This window comes from Meleagris gallopavo, chromosome 22 (assembly GCF_000146605.3).
Source record: "Meleagris gallopavo isolate NT-WF06-2002-E0010 breed Aviagen turkey brand Nicholas breeding stock chromosome 22, Turkey_5.1, whole genome shotgun sequence".
Classification (NCBI taxonomy): Eukaryota; Metazoa; Chordata; class Aves; order Galliformes; family Phasianidae; genus Meleagris; species Meleagris gallopavo.
In genome coordinates, this window is record NC_015032.2 from 4,497,412 (window position 1) to 4,513,232 (window position 15,821).

A 15,821-nucleotide genomic window follows, 5' to 3' on the forward strand; every position below is an offset into this window, starting at 1 on the left:
CCCGCGGCGTTCCCTGCCTCGCGGCCCCGGCGGCCGTGCGAGAAGGAGCGCCGCATCCTGCCCTTCCCGGCTCTGCTGTGCGGGAGCCGGGCGGCTGTCTGGCCCGCGGGTATCTGCGGGGCCGGGGCTCGGGATCCCTCTTCTGGCACGTGGGGAGAAGCACAGGCAGAGCGCGGGGCAGCAGGGGCTGCCAGCTGTGAGCCGTTTGAGATTTTTTTGCTGTTCAAACTTAACAAGTTTGTACTTCAGCTTTGAGCCTGGCAGAACGCTCCCACCGCACTCCTGGAGCTGCTCTTCCTACCTCACGCTTCCACTCTTTTTTTGTCTCTAAAGTTACTTGCTAACGCCAGCTTTCAGGGCACTCACAGGTTGCAGAAGAAACACTATTGCTTCTCTTTCAGAGATGAAAGGAGAAGTGGTAAAATACTACATGAGAGTAAAAGGGGAAATTAACTTGTACCCAGTTTTACCAACAGCAGCACCTGTTAAGCCTAGAGTTATTTCTGCTGGCTGCCTTCATTTCTGCTGGCTAGCTTCACTTATTGAAAGCCTTCATTGGATCAAACTCCTTCCAACTTCTCTCAATCAGCAATAAAGATTACATGTATTTTATTTCCTCATCCAAAGCACTATTTCTGTTCATAGAATAACAGTTTAAACACTTCCCAAGGGCCAAAGGGACAATTTTAAAAGACAGAATGCAGCTATTGCCTCTGCACACAGTTCACAGCAGACATTCTGGCCAAAACAACCTCCATTCAGTGGAAAAAAAGCTGTTCTTTTACTTCAGCTGTCAGCGTGGCACAAGAGACAAACAGCAAACAGGGAGCTGCTTGTATTCTCTAGCTGCTCAGATGACTTCTTTCTAAAAACCATGTTACAACATCAGGAACAGGTGACAAAAACAACACTGAAAAGGGACACAGAAGGAAAGTATTTACAGTTTGCAGTCTAAACACCAAAAGAACAGTACAAACCACATCTATAATTAGCAGGAAGATCACACAGTTGTTTGGTTCAGCTGTAGTCGGTGCTGGTTGACTGGTATTGATACTGTGGGGGAAAGATAAGGCTTATTATGTAAATCCAGAGCTTCTGTGAGTGAAAATCACAACCATATTATTAAAGAAAAATAAATGAAAGAGGAAAAAATGAAAATCCTGAAACATGCTGCTATGATAAAGGATTGTCTGTAGCGTATACAGATGCAAAGTATACAGTATGATCCCTTCTGCCAGTATTACGTTGGCACATCTCAGCTGGTTAGTAGCCTTGTAGGTGCATTGGGAAACCAGCTTTAGGAAAGCATCCTAAACATGAAACAATGTGAAATGTTTTTGGTGTTTTGGGAGGGGAGGGGGCGAAGGAGTAGGGGAGAGAGGGTAAGACAAACCTTTTGGAAAAGCAGCAGCTTTGTATTAAAAAACATGACAGACAAAGATAAGGCACAAGTGTTGCAAAGGCTTTACAAAGTGCTTGAGTGGGGGAAAAAAAATCAAGTTTTACAGTCAGGATGTCTGATGAAATACAGAACTCTTTGAATATCAAAGTGCAACCTCAGAGAGTTGTTAAAAATCTCCAGCAACACTGACACACAGTGTTAATGATAGTGACAAATCCATTCCTCTCACTGTTTATACCCTTGGCTATATTTTCACCATGCACTGAGCTTCAATATTTCATGGATGATGAATTCCACGTGAGTTTCCATTCCTGTGCAATACCTAGTTTAATGTCTCCCTGAGTTTCCTGCACAGTATCAGCCTTTCCTAATAGAGATCCATTAAATCTTAACTTATTAATCCCAACACCATCCCTTCTTTTCATGATGTACTTCCAACCCTGAACAAGGCAGCAATCTAACAACATCATCACTGTCTGATTTCAACTCTTCCCCTCCCTGGAAAGAAACCTTCTGCTCCTACAGTTCCAAACCTACCTCGCCTTGGTTCATTTTTGCAGAGATTCAAAAGAAGACTGCCTTGGGGTGATACAGTAATATGTTTTCAGCATCTCCTACATTTATTGCTGTATTTTCTTTTTCCAGCTCACCAACCAAAGTAATGATCTTTCTCACAGTGCAATTAAAAACTACATGTATGCCAAAAGGGCCCACAGTAAGACTTAGTAGAAGAAAATAAATACCAGAGCAAGAAAGGACCAAACTTACATTTTCTTAGCATAAGATTTATATATATATATAACAAAATTACAGTTTCAACAAAGAAATAGAAAAATAGGAAATTATCTGTAAAATACAAACATTTCCTCAAAAGGCATTAGTTATCCCAACTACTACATGTAACTGATCCGTACATTCAGTGAAATACTCAGACAGTCTCAATCAACGTACTGAACACAGAGGTTGAAGAAAATTGCTAAGTACATTTTTAATAGATCCATCTCCATCCGGGGAAAGCCAGGTCTCAGTTACCATTCTGGAATCCAGCTTCACTTGTGTCAGTATCATGTTCCTTAGGGAAGAGGAAAGGAGAAACAAAATCAGAATAAAACATTTCACTATACAGATTATATACTATAGTTTGTATAACATAACTAGTGTCAGATTTTGACCTTAACTGGACAATTTGAGATACTTGTTAGTAAAAACAGCTGATCTGCCAAACAGAGCTATAAGCATAAGGTACTTCTTTACTGTAAATTTGAACACAACACTCCTTGTAAGTCACAATGCTGGTTTCACATCTACATTGTAGCATTAGCAAGCATAGGAACACCCATGAGGGCAGGCTGCTTTTACATGTTGTGCATGTAAATGACTGAAATTACTCAAACTACACTTGCATGTATCAATATCCCCCAATTAAAATAAATGGGAGACTTAATAAATTGAGCACTACACAATCTATATCATTATAGGTATCTGTATCAAACACCAGTGGTCTACTTTATTGTCCATCAACTGCCTTTACACATTGCTGTACCTCCTGCCTGTGACAAGAGCAGCTGCTACAAAGATGTATCATCCTAGTGCTGATACTATCAACAATTCACTTGTAACTCTGTTATTAAAAATACCTGATTCAGTTTCTTAAATTCAACCACTTGGAAGAAGATGTGCTCCAGAATATGTTTGGCATCCTGCTTCTCCTTTGGGAGTTTACTTGTTACTCCTAGGATATCACCACACTTTCGTACATAAAACTCCAGGTCATCATCAGTACCTAAACAAGCATCACAAGGAAAGAAGCAGGTGAGCATCACACATAGCTGTACCAGCTGGGCAAAAACATACTACCAGTCTCCATTCATTTCTGGTATTCTGGGGATACCAATAGGTTCAAAGAACTAGTCATGATGTATTCCTGCAGCCAGTACTTTCTCATTGAGTCAGTACTAGATATTGAACTGCTGACTTCAAAAACCATTCCCCAGAAGAATAGAAAGGGAGGCCAGCAACTCTCTAAAACAACAGCAGGCCTTACAAATGAAATGCCCATTTGGAAGAGGAAAAGACAGGGATAGGAAGAGGAAGATGCTAACTGATGTGTCGAGCTGTAAGTCATGAACCACAGCTTCCAACATTCAAAGCATACTTGGCCCAGGATTACAACAGCGAATTTTCATAAATTACGACCAGGTTAAAGTAAAACACCTATTTCCTTACAAAAACTGCCATATACACATATGAAAAATCAGTCTGCTCTGCTTACATTTGTTTGTAATCTCTGCAAGACGAGCTTTCTCAGAGGAAAATGTTTCATCCAAGTCAAACAGCTCCAGAGGAGGAGGGGGCAATTCTCTGAAAGCAGGTGGAAAAACCTTGAAGAGAATTAGCATGTTTTACTGACAATTATTTTCCTCATACTTCAAAAGTCTCCAAGACAACAGTTTTAGACTGCACTTCAATAAACCTTTCAGAAAGTCAAAAGCAACTCCAAAGCCCAGAGTACAAATGTACATCCTTTTAAAAATTTCATTTGTGGTTTGTAAAAACAACTAAATATTTCAAGATTTTAGTCTCTAGTATGCCAGAATTATCACCTAGAACAACTACAGATGCTATATTTGCAGTTTATTTTTAATTTTGTTCCAAGACATCCAGGTGATTCCGTTTAGTACTGAGATAGTCAAGGAAGCAGACCATAACAACTCACCTTGAAACATTTCTGTGCTAATTTTGATGAGGGTATTCTCTTTTTCATGCAGTCACCACATGTGCCACAACTGTGACTCTGCATTTAACAGGGCTATCAAGTGCTTAAAAGAGCACTTTATTTCTAAATGAACCTGTTTTTAAAGAGCACTGCAAGAGATACTACTTCCAGTTGACCCCTGAAACTAGCTGTAAGTTATCACAGTAACATTTCTTCAGTGCTCAAACCAAAGCACAGGCCACAATGGCAGAGCTCAGAGAGAAAAATAAGTGTGACACCACCGAAGCTCACTGTGTTGGTGCCAGTCCAAATCTCTGCAAGTAACAGTTTGGCCAGCCCTTGCTGTAAAAGACCAACGCTTTACTTTCCTCTTCCCCCAAAAATGCAGAAGGTCAGAGAACAGTGGAACTGACTGGCTCTTCCCCAGCAGTACAATTATACTGATTACAACACCACTATTTTCTGAAACACCACTTTCTGTTTTCACAGTAAAGCGGAACCCCAAAGCCTTACAGGGCCAGGAGCAGCTACACAGATGAAGTGATTAGACATGCAAGGCACTCCTAGAGAGTTTCTGTACCATGCCAGATGCCACATTTTCAAGTTCTGCTGACAAAAATTACAAGTGTAAAAAAGCTACTTCATAAGAGTCAAATATGTTGCAAGATCAGTATTCCTCTCCCTTTTTTTTCTTGAAAGAAACATAGAAACAACGTACAGTGTGTCCATATGAAACAAAGACCCTCCAGGTCCTGTATCAGCCAGATTACTTACAGCTGGCTGCAAGACAGGTAGCGGAGTCTCAAATTGAGGCTGAATGAGTTGGAGAGGTTCATGCTTCACATTCAACTGCTCATAAGCTCTGCAGTAAACCAAAACAAACAACAACAACAAAAAAAATCCCAAAGTATGAGAAAAGAAATAACACAATTTGCACTTGCATGCATTAAGGAGTATAGAAGTTAATTTTCCACAAAGACACAAAGGTCAACATTTTGCAGAAAGTAAGGGCACAAAAAAATGGACACTCATTTTTCAAAGGAACCCAGAGAACTACATATTAGTAATAACTGACTTTTAAAGCACACAAACTGAAGTTATGGCAGAGCAGACAACGATAGATGGACAAGTAGAATGACAAAATAGAAGGAAGTCACACCTCTCAATTATTCCAACAACTTCTAAAGGGATGGACACACACAAGGAAAAAGTGATCCAGATCAAAAGGAGCTGACTGGAGATTTCAACAAAGTTTTTCAGAAAGTTTCTAACAAAAGCTGTTTAAAAAATTATTTGCTATGGGATCAGAAGGGACATTCCAGTATGAATTCACATCTAGGGAAAATAGAAAAAATACATGGTAAGAAGATGTCCACAAAGGAGTGGAGTTTCATGAAATCTGTGCCAAGCCTGCTATTATTCAACATGTTCATACATGATCTGAGTAGCATAAGTTACGTGGGGCAAAGCTGCTAGTGATAGAAAAGTGATGAAACCAAGCAGCAGATCAATCTTCAGGCAGAGAATTGCTGGGAAATGCAAAGATGAAATAAAAAGAGCTTCAGTAAATGCCAAGTAATAATACATGAGTGGAGAAACAACCAGCTCTCAGAAAGTATCTCTCTCTTATCCCTCCAGAAAGTACCCAACATCACTGCATGCAGTTCTACAGAAAGTACCAGTTCCTTGAGGCAACAACTGATAGAAAAAGTAAAAAAGAATGTCAGAAACTACAGCAAAATTCATATCAAAGAGAAAACTTGTTAAACCAGAAATAAAAAAACCTGCAGAACAAGAGAAGACACGCTATCACCCTGAGAGCTCTGGTATATCCATATTCAGAATGAGGTACACAGTTCAGTTTCTTCTGCTAAGTGGACACAATTAGCACAAGCAGAAAACGTAGAAGAAAAAAAAAAAAGGAATGTAGCACATTAATAAATAAATAAGTTCACAGCTGCTGACTTGATAACTGAAGGGAGGGCGGTTGTGTCCAGCTGATACAGGGATGTATCAAACAGCTTTGTGAAGTCTCTTGGGTTCTCATCTCCTTCTTGCAGGCAGACCCGCAGTTGCTCAGACAGTGCAGCTGTGTCTGGGAGCAAGGTGTAGTCTGAAATCTGAACAAACACACAGACACACACATTATTAAGAAGACCAAGTCAATTACAGTCTCTTACTAGTTTACACCTCTCCTAACGTCATCTAGAAATAATTACTCCATTCTCCACCAGGCACGACCCTTTGAAGTGCAGCTTACACCAGAAGACTGCAGGCTCTGTTCTTAGCTGCACACTGTTCTTAGCTGCACAGCTACTTGCTGCATAGACACTGCCTCTGAATTTGTTAGTTCTTGTTAAAGTCAAGAGACAGCTTAACACTCAACTGTGCAAGACTTTTTCTTTTCATATACACAGAGTATACAATTTTGTCACGTATTTTTCTAAATAAAAAATAATATCTGCATATGCCTGTTAAAAAAAAAAATAACCACAACTAAAATTCATACAAAGGCTGATCCTTAACCAGACAAACAAAATCTGCCTTTGCTTCACACGTTTCTCTTGATTGAAGGCTCAAAGCTGAAGTACAAACTTGTTAAGTTTGAGCAGCAAAAAAATCTCAAACAGCCAAACTGGGAAAAGTCTTTCACAGCAAGCTTTATGAATAAGCACCAACCCAAGACTAAAATAGATATATTTTGTTATTCTCGATTTTCTCTCCTAGTCTGTCTAGGAATTCTCCAACTTCTACCCAAAATAAAGGGTCTGTAACAACAATAGCATTCATTTAGCTGTTAACCATTCCACACTAAATCATGGTTTGGCAAAACCAGCACAGCTGGGACCACTCTATTATTTACTGCCTTGTGAAGGATCTCTCTTACCTCAGGGTCTTCCATGTCCATCTGGTTTAAATGAATATCTGATGTTGTGAGCCACTGGAAAAGTACATCCTGGAAAAGGAGAAAACTTTATTAAAATCAGGGAGGCCCAAGTTCATTCATATTAAATATAATAATGTACAGCAAAAAAAGGTAAAATGGGTAATAAAACAAAGAATATCTAGAAAGAAAAGACAAACTTTAATTTTTATTTACTTATGGAAGCAGTGATTCACAACAACAAGCACACCCTGTGTGAGATGTGTGCTTTCAGGAAAAGCCTCTTCTTACAAATAAGGGCAGTAGGCACTACACCTCGGACAGCACATTACAACCTATCAGGAGCTACATATACAAAGGTTTATTATTAATCATGTTCCAAAAATCAAGCACTAAAGGAGCTAAAAAGTAACAGACTACACAAGGCCTATTGATCATTTTAATAACAGTGAGTGGTGAACAGGAGTAGGAAAAGCTTTTTAGAGTCCTGAAACATAAACAATACACTGTATTGTTAAAAACTCCTTTCTGCTAGTTGTGCTGTGACAAAGTCTCCAGGATGTGTTAGCTGTTAGCAATAAGACTCCACACCAGATCACTTTCACAGCTTTCTTGGCCAAGAGGAAGCTACTGAGCTTGAATTCCTTTATAACCCTATGAAGATACACATACTTTTTAACTTACCATGATCTTAGCATTTTCTTCTTTATCTAAATACTGATCACTGAACATGTGGCAAGATCCCAGTGCTGCCATCTTTCCACCTTGACTCTATCGAGAAAGAACACAATATAACAAAACAACATTCCTCGGTGCAGTTTTCAAGGCAATTGTTAATGGCATCTAATTACAAAGCAATTGAAACAAATGAGAAAATAAGCATCAAAGGCAGTTTCAAACACGGAAAGCTCACAAGAGCGCGGCATTCTTTATAAGAGCACATGCTCTGCAGGCTCATAAATTCAGTAAAATACTGATCTTTTTAAAGATTAGAAAGAACTGGCTGACAATCCAAAAAATCCCATATCGTGAACAATAGCTGCCCTTATGTTATTTTGGCAGAAAAAAGAGCACTTTTTTTTGATGAAGCAAAAAAATAAGCTAAAAGAATGGAAACCTAAAGGACAGCGACATGCATGCATGTCAGTACAGCACGTGAGTACATCAGCTAGCAACAGAAAAGTTTGATAATTTCATTGCTTCTAATATAAAATGCAAACTATTCAGGCCCTTATATTTTTCTTTAGCTAAATCAAACGTGCATAAAAAGGCATTCATGAAACAACTTTGGTACTCTTCTCTATCCAGGTTACCCCTCATGCCCTCCACAAGGGCACACATAAGAAATAGGAAGTTTTCAACAGAACCAGACACCAGGTGTGCTTCCTGCACCAGCTGTGGAACTCGTGGCACAACATAACCGTACAGACATTGAAGACACTCAGAGCTCCAGTCTGTCTAACAAACTTCTGATATTCTCCACATTTTGCAAACAAAGCTCAACTTGAATTCTAAATGTTTGATTCCAAACAGCATCCCCTGCTCTTACTTTCCACTCCTTCAATTTTTGTTGCTGTTCTTTACTGCATCTCTTCTTTGCTTCAATAGATTCTGTTTTCCTTCTGGTACGTTTCTCTGCTCTGCCTGAGAAAGAAGCTCTGTCTCTGGCTTCATCTTCTATCTTTTTGTCTACAACTTCTGCAAGCTGGACAGGAAAAATGATGCCATCTGTTCGAATTCACACGGCAGTATTATAATGCAGGAAGAACTACCCGGATGAGATGAAATTGTTTCCATTTCAGTGATCACCCCACGTAGAAGATCTTTTAGAGGTACATAGAAGTTACATGGATTGCACTTGGAGCACAATGTATTTGTTATATTTCTCAGAAGAAAACACACTTCTCTGTACCCACAAGGTGAAGCACGTGGAGCTTCACAAAAACAAGCAAACTCTTGAAATGAGAACACTAAGCAGCAAGGCTATAATCCCAGTGAGGCTTTACATAATTTTGGCAAACTTATGTCACAAAAAGACATCTTTGCATTAATGCAAATAATTTCAAGATTACCATAGGTGTGAGATTAGACATCAGCCTGTAGGTCCATTGGATTTATGTGCAAATATTGTGTTGGGGGAAAGGATTTTTACTGTATTTTATTCCAACAGTTGCACACAAAATACGAGCAGTAAAGTGTACTTGTAAGTTCACTCACACTGCTGTATTGTCTTTGATTTACAGGGTGCATTTCAGATACAACGTGGGGGAATGAAGACAGATATCTTCAGTAAAAAAATAAAGAAAAATTTCCTTCCTATCTAAGATACAAAAAAACAAAAACCCCACAACAGTGTTAGAGAGTTATGTACACAGTAAAGAACACATTAATGTAGCTATGTTCACTAACAATATTAATTCCTCATATCCATCCACTACTAGTAGTTTTCTTTTTTTTAATAAACTAAGGAAGCTGTACAGATAACAGACATCTACAGTTCTGAGCTCTTAATCCAGTATTAACTAAGCTAACAATCTCAGTAAATGGTCAAATTACATGGTTTGCTTCATGCAGAATCATACCTCATGCTGATAGAATGCAAGAATAGGTCTGTTGAGAGGGAAGCAGACAGATCCTGTTGACAGAACAGCCACTGCTGGTCTCATCACATTTAGTGTGGCACCAAATGGATACACAAAAGTGAGAGCTCTGCAGAAAATACACAGACTCCTTAAGTGTCTGCATGCATCAGATAGACTTTTATAGATGAGACGAGCCTATCTGCCTAAGCTGAGAAGTTTAACCGTGCACTGATGGTGGAATGCCAAGAGCCCTGTTTGAGAAATTCAGATCACCATAATGACATTACTTCCTACAAGGTGTTTCCTGGCTCACAATTTGTCTGGGGTAAAAAATAAAAAATGAAAAAAAGATTCCTCTCAATTTCTGTTTGCACACTCACGTATCTGAGAGAAGAGCAGGCATACTTAATCATAAACAAATAAACATATTAAATGTTTTTACATTTATCATCTTCCGTGTAATCATCCACACATTTACTGTACTAGTCTATGAACTAGAAAAAATAAAAACATTTGAAGCTATTTGTGGAAAAGCTGTATTATTCTCCATGTCTTTTCACTCCTCTGCAGAATAAAATAGCACAGACAGACAGAAAATTAAACACTGTAACACATCTTCCTGATCCTCAACTAAAACTCTTTAGAAAGAAGTAGGTTTCCTGTTCTCTACAGCTAGACCACTCACCAACTAGAGGCCATGCCTATTTATGCTGTTCAATCAAACTCAAATATAGAGAGAAGGGGAAAAAAAAATCTGGTCAAGAAAGTAATAATTCCCCTCAAAATCTATCATTCCTGCTCTTTACCTGCTATCAAGAGTCACTAAACAGCCTTCTTTCCAGATAAAGCCTTGGGAAGCAAGAAGCTCACTGACATACATATGTTAGAAAAGCTCAACATAAGCTAAAGAAATTCCTGCCCATGGAGGCTATCAGTGGAGAGTGAGGCTAAAGCTTTTCACACCAGCTGCCCCAAAGGAAAACACTTACTGTGAGTCATGCCCGTTCCCATCTTCACCTGTTGTCTCAAGCACTGTTTTTCTTGCAGCTTCACTGATTCCCCTACAACAAATTGAAAGCAAAGCCTACTGAAAACACTATGGGCTAAAAGAGTTTATTGTGAAGATGTATAAAGCCAAAATACCTACCTATTCAAAACTCCATCAGAGATCAGTGCTTCTTTTGGGTGGTAGTACTTGTAATATACATTTCGTACAACAGCATCTTGGATAAAAAAATGAAATAAGAGAAAATTTTTATCTTAACTGATCAGTATGCTAAACGTAGCAATTGAAATGAGTTTAGCTCTGGGCTCCCTTGAGTGTTTCTTTCTAACACTGCAAAGCTGGCACATGGCCCCCAAAAGAGTTCCTGTCAGTCTTCACTATTGTTCCCTACTGAAAATAAAGATTTAGACCAGCAATATATTTGCAAAATAAAACTATGAAAAATGACCACATCCCCATGTCTTCTGCATATTCTTAGATTAAAAAAGAAGATGAAGTTAAAAGAATTCTTATCAAAGTTTTTAATACACCTCCTAAAGCATGATGATGATCAGTAGTGTTGATGCACAAAAAAAACGAGAACAAAAAAAGGAAACAAAAAATACCAATCCAAATGCCATCAAAGAGCCTACAAATATTTCCTGTACACTGAGACACGCAGTTTATTTACACTTTGGCAGTGCAAAAGCTAATGGATTGCATGTTATTGGTCTCCTCTAAGAAAGTGCCACAGCTGCTCCAGGTGAGGTACAGAGATGGCCAAGTTGTTACCAAGCTGCTGTGCCCATGAAAACCCTTGGTGTGCCTCAGTATTACACTATAAAGCACATACAGATTTCAAGAGAAACACATCCTGAAAAGACCCAAGGGCATACTTTGTGTGCAGGACCTGCAGAGCTCATACCCTACAGACTGAACTACTCTTAGATTTTCTAGGAAATGAAAGAATAAAAGGCATCAGTGAGCCCCATTACCATTATTGAAAACGATCCCGTATTCTTCTAACAAAAAGTTAATGTTCGTGCCAGATCTGGACTCGCCGCCTTCTCTTAGCATCACCAGGATGGCTCCACCATCCTCCAGGAATTTCTTCAGAACCAAAAACTAAAAGACAACAAGGATCCAGAAAAAAACCATAAGTAAAAGAAGACAGTAGCAAGACTGCAAGAATAGAATGGCCTGGGTTGAAAAAGACCACAATGCTCATCCAGTTCCACCCCCCTGCTATGTGCAGGGTCACCAACCACCAGCCCAGGCTGCCCAGAGCCACATCCAGCCTGGCCTTGAATGCCTCCAGGGATGGGGCATCCACAACCTCCTTGGGCAACCTGTTCCAGTGCCTCACCTCCCTCTGTGTGAAGAACATCCTCCTAATATCTAACCTAAATCTCCCCTGTCTCAGTTTAAAACCATTCCCCCTTGTCCTATCACTATCCACCCTCATAAACAGCCGTCTCCCTCCTGTTTATATGCTCCCTTCAGGTAATGGAAGAAGCTACATTGAGATGATTCTGACAACCTGCAATGAATTTGATGCTACGAGAAAAGCATTCAGATCTCAAGCTGTGTAAATTCATACAAAGTAGTAACGTTGCAAAATCATCTACACCGTTATTTTCTATTTTGTTTTAAGATTTGCTTAAAACACAGCCCAAGTGCAAACAGGTATGGTTTTAAGTTGCGGGAGGGAAGATTTAGGTTGGATGTCAGGGGAAGTTCTTTACAAATGATGGTGAGGGCTGGAACAGCTGCCCAGAGAGGCTGTAGATGCCCCATCCCTGGAGGTGTTGGAGGTTGGATGGACAGCTTGGTGTGGTTTGAAATGTGGAGGTTGGTGGCTCTGCGTGTGGCAGGGGGTTGGAGCTTCATGATCCTTGAGATCCCTTCCAAACCAGGCCATTCTGTGACTCTGCAATTCTTACCTCAGCAGCACTGAACTTCTCTCTTGGCCCAGCTGTTATCCACAGTTTCGCTCCAAAGAGCTTCTCAGACGTGATCTCATCTTTTAAGCTACAAACAGACAACAAAAAGACACGGTATTCTTGTCCTGGACCACAATATTATTAAGAACTGACAAATAAACATTAAGCAAATCACTCCAGTCGCTTCAATCCTTTTGTTACGGTTTAGAATTCACAACTCAAACGAAGAGAATCAGAACCTATGAAACACAAAGCACCGTCAGCAAGGCCCCGCGGCAGAGCCACAGCCTGTACCTCACACGTTGTGTGGCCCTGAATCAGAAAGCAAAATCCGTGCAAACGAAGCGCTTTCCTTCTGCTCCCCCGGGAACCGCAAACAGGGCAGCCGAACTGCGCAGCACCGCGAGGACGGGGAGAGCAGCGGCCCGGCCCTCACCTCAGGATCTTCCAGTTCCCTCGGAGCCTCTTACGCCAGGCCTTGTAGCTGCTGGCGGGAGTGAAGGCTTCCCCTTTGGAAGCGTTGAAGACGATGGCGTTCCGCGGGCCCTTCTCCATACGGCACGGAGCGGCTCGCGGCCGCCCGGCAACGCGCGCCCGCACATGCGCAGCAGCCCGGAGGGAAGGCGGTTTGCAGCAGCTCCCAGGAAACACTGCGGCTGGGATCGTACCGACAGCCGCCGGTAGGGGCGCTGTGCTGTACAACCACCCCCACCCCGTGTTGACATATAGGCGGGAGAGCACGGGGGGTGCATTGCGCTTTAATTGAAACCGTGTGGTAGTTGTGGCGGCTGCTGCACATACAAGAGAAACGGTCCCGTACGAGCTTCCCACAGCGCGAACAGCACTCGCCCCCCTTTTTCCTCCTCCCAGCAGCAGTAAGAAAAGGACTCGAGGAAAGAAAGGGGGGAAGTGACGCTCAAGCAGTATACCGGCATTTAAATTAAGGCAGAACAAATATCGTGCGCGCATCGCGACAGGCATCATCAGAGCAAGGCGGGCACCGGAAGGCTTCTGCTGCTGCCGAGGAGCAGCTTTTGAGAGGTCACAGCACAGGATCCGCAGCCCTGCCAGCAGTAACTGACGGCTGCTCGGCCCAGCACGAGGCTGCTGTGTCCTCCCATCAGCAGCGCTCCCTCCTTCCTTCCATCAAGGCAGCTCTGCTTCTCCAGAGGCGTCCATTCACCTCCTCATTTCCGCTCTGAAGTACTGAAATCCAACGAGATTTTTTATTGCCCTAGGCAGAGGCTTGCTGAACTACCCTGCTGTATCTCCAGCCTTGCTCCTGTGATCAGATTGTCCTTTTCCCAGCCGTTCAGATGAGAGCATCCTACTTCAAAGGAAGAAGCCACTGATCTTCCCACTGCAGTGCTGTGAAGAGTTTCCCTTTGTTACAAGGCAGCATTAGCTCCACACCATAGAAATGACCTGTTACAGAGATGTGGCTGTGATGTGAGTGATGGTACACATCTTAGTCATAAATACAACCACAGTGAATACAATCCTACCAAGTAGTACAGCGATAATTATTAGTGTCTCACTTTCCTTGCTCGAGGAACACACATTTAGAGGCAAATCCACCAAACAGCACAAATTAAGAGCTCTGTTCCATCCCAACCAGTTAGTGTATTAGTCCCAATTTCCTTAAACCGTGAGCAAGTGACATTACCATTCCTTTCAAAAACTGAAACGAGGAAAGCCACAACAATAACAGCAAACATAAAATTCCATTCAGTTAAAATCTGGCTTCTCAAAGCCTTTATAAAATCTAGAAGTCCTCTTCAGTTGGTGCATAAGAAAATCCTAAAAATGCATCTGAGGCACTGGAGCTGCTGGCTGCTAAGTCAGGTGTGTGGGTGATGGAGGCAGAGATGGCTTCCTGGGTGAATTCTGGGTCAAAGTGCCGCAGATCAGATGGGCCAGCCTAAAGGAGCAGAAGGACATATCATTTTGGGCAAGCAGAGCCCAAGCACCTGCTTGTCGCCAGTCCCTTATCACCACATTTGCAGTGCATAACCTGCACTTCAGCATCCCTCGCTATCAGTGAGGGACGCCTGGGGAAAAGCCTTTGACCTTGCAGCCCCAATTCCTTGTGGACCCCTATAAGGTAGATACCAAGTTAAATACCCACTTACCACATTAGGGTTGAATGGAGGGGTAATCCTCTTGTGGTACAAGTCATCCCAGTTTATTGGGCTGAAGAATACGTGGTTCTTTATCTCAAGCTGCATGGAGAAGGGGAGATGTCAGTTGCCTGATAACCCTTCTCTCTCAGCACCTGCCAACTGGTTTCATAGCAATAAGTCATTGAAACAAGACTTGGAGCTGCCACATGGACCCTATATGGACATGTAGTAAGTCTTTAACGCATGAGGGTCATAGTCCTGTAATCCCTTGAAGGAATGAGATGACACCATTGCAGATGTTCTAGCTTGCCACCACATCATAGCATTTCCCTTCAGGAATGAGTCAACCCCATATACCTCTTTTAGGGAACTGGAAAGATCTACCTACATGGAAAGCCTTTCCCAAGGCAGTGCTATTACCATAAAAGAAAAGAAAAGAAAAAGCTCATCATAGGAAGGCTTCTTATCCATCCTCCCTCCTAATCATAAGGGAGACCACCTACAAAGTCTGTTTTGGCACCCAGCCTCCTCTTCTGGTCCTTGTGGAGAAGTCCATGGAGGATATCACAGGCTGCCACAGTCTTGCTTCCTTGGATCTGGAGTTGCTTGTGGAGAATGTTGTCATACATCTGAGACACATCCCGGCTATAAAAGGGAGGCTAATTTGAAAGAGAAGAGAAACAGCCTATCAAGTAAAAGCTATGGTAAGGAACCACACATTACTGGCAAGATGTGTCCCACAGGGAGAAGTTAAGGGCAACCTTAACTCTGTTGAAACTGAATCCTGCATTCAGTTACCTGCCTCAGTTGTCCATACTGAGTGCCATAGGAACATGAGGTTGACATCACTTCACACATTTGGAAAATAAGTTCTCCACTAAATAAAATAAAATAGCTTCCATGCTTACCAGTCCAAAAAGCATCTCATAGAGGACAGCTCCAAGGCACCACCAGTCTACTGTCCTGTCATACGGCTGCTTCTTTAGCACCTCAGGAGCTAAGTACTGGAAGAGTCAGAAACAGATACTGGAATCCAGTCATAAAGGAAGGACTTCACCTTTGTAAGTATGCAAGCCTGGTTGCAGCTCAAGTTCAGCAAATTATTTGGAAGAACACAGCAGCATCTTCAAATAGGCTTAAAAGATTCACCATTTGCCACCCACCAACACCCAACTGCCCACAAAAA

The 15,821-nt window shown here is 41.6% G+C and overlaps 2 protein-coding genes across 4 annotated transcripts; both read right to left on the reverse strand.

Moving 5' to 3' along the window:
- Positions 1-2,365: 2,365 nt before the first annotated feature.
- On the reverse strand, positions 2,366-13,132 carry IFT52 (intraflagellar transport 52). 3 transcript variants are annotated; one of them, XM_010722330.3, is made up of 14 exons: positions 12,949-13,132; positions 12,513-12,600; positions 11,565-11,694; positions 10,732-10,807; positions 10,574-10,645; positions 9,585-9,711; positions 8,552-8,707; positions 7,687-7,773; positions 7,006-7,074; positions 6,084-6,238; positions 4,893-4,980; positions 3,675-3,783; positions 3,040-3,185; positions 2,366-2,474 (listed from the first exon to the last, which is right to left on the reverse strand). In XM_010722330.3, exons 1-14 carry the CDS (start codon positions 13,065-13,067, stop codon positions 2,427-2,429), a joined length of 1,470 nt encoding a protein of 489 aa, XP_010720632.1. In that variant the 5' UTR covers positions 13,068-13,132; the 3' UTR covers positions 2,366-2,426. The 3 variants fall into 3 exon arrangements, with proteins under 3 accessions (XP_010720632.1, XP_003211995.1, XP_019477720.1); XM_003211947.4 differs by lacking the exon at positions 8,552-8,707 and having other exon boundaries at positions 12,949-13,129; XM_019622175.2 differs by lacking the exons at positions 8,552-8,707; positions 9,585-9,711; positions 10,732-10,807; ... (1 more) ...; positions 12,513-12,600; positions 12,949-13,132 and having other exon boundaries at positions 10,574-10,635.
- Positions 13,133-13,254: 122 nt separating this feature from the next.
- Positions 13,255-15,802, reverse strand: LOC104914011 (serine/threonine-protein kinase Sgk2-like). The gene is made up of 4 exons (XM_010722349.3): positions 15,544-15,802; positions 15,139-15,294; positions 14,645-14,734; positions 13,255-14,433 (listed from the first exon to the last, which is right to left on the reverse strand). The coding sequence occupies exons 1-4, from the start codon at positions 15,556-15,558 to the stop codon at positions 14,278-14,280; spliced, it is 417 nt and encodes a 138-aa protein (XP_010720651.2). The 5' UTR covers positions 15,559-15,802; the 3' UTR covers positions 13,255-14,277.
- Positions 15,803-15,821: the final 19 nt, after the last annotated feature.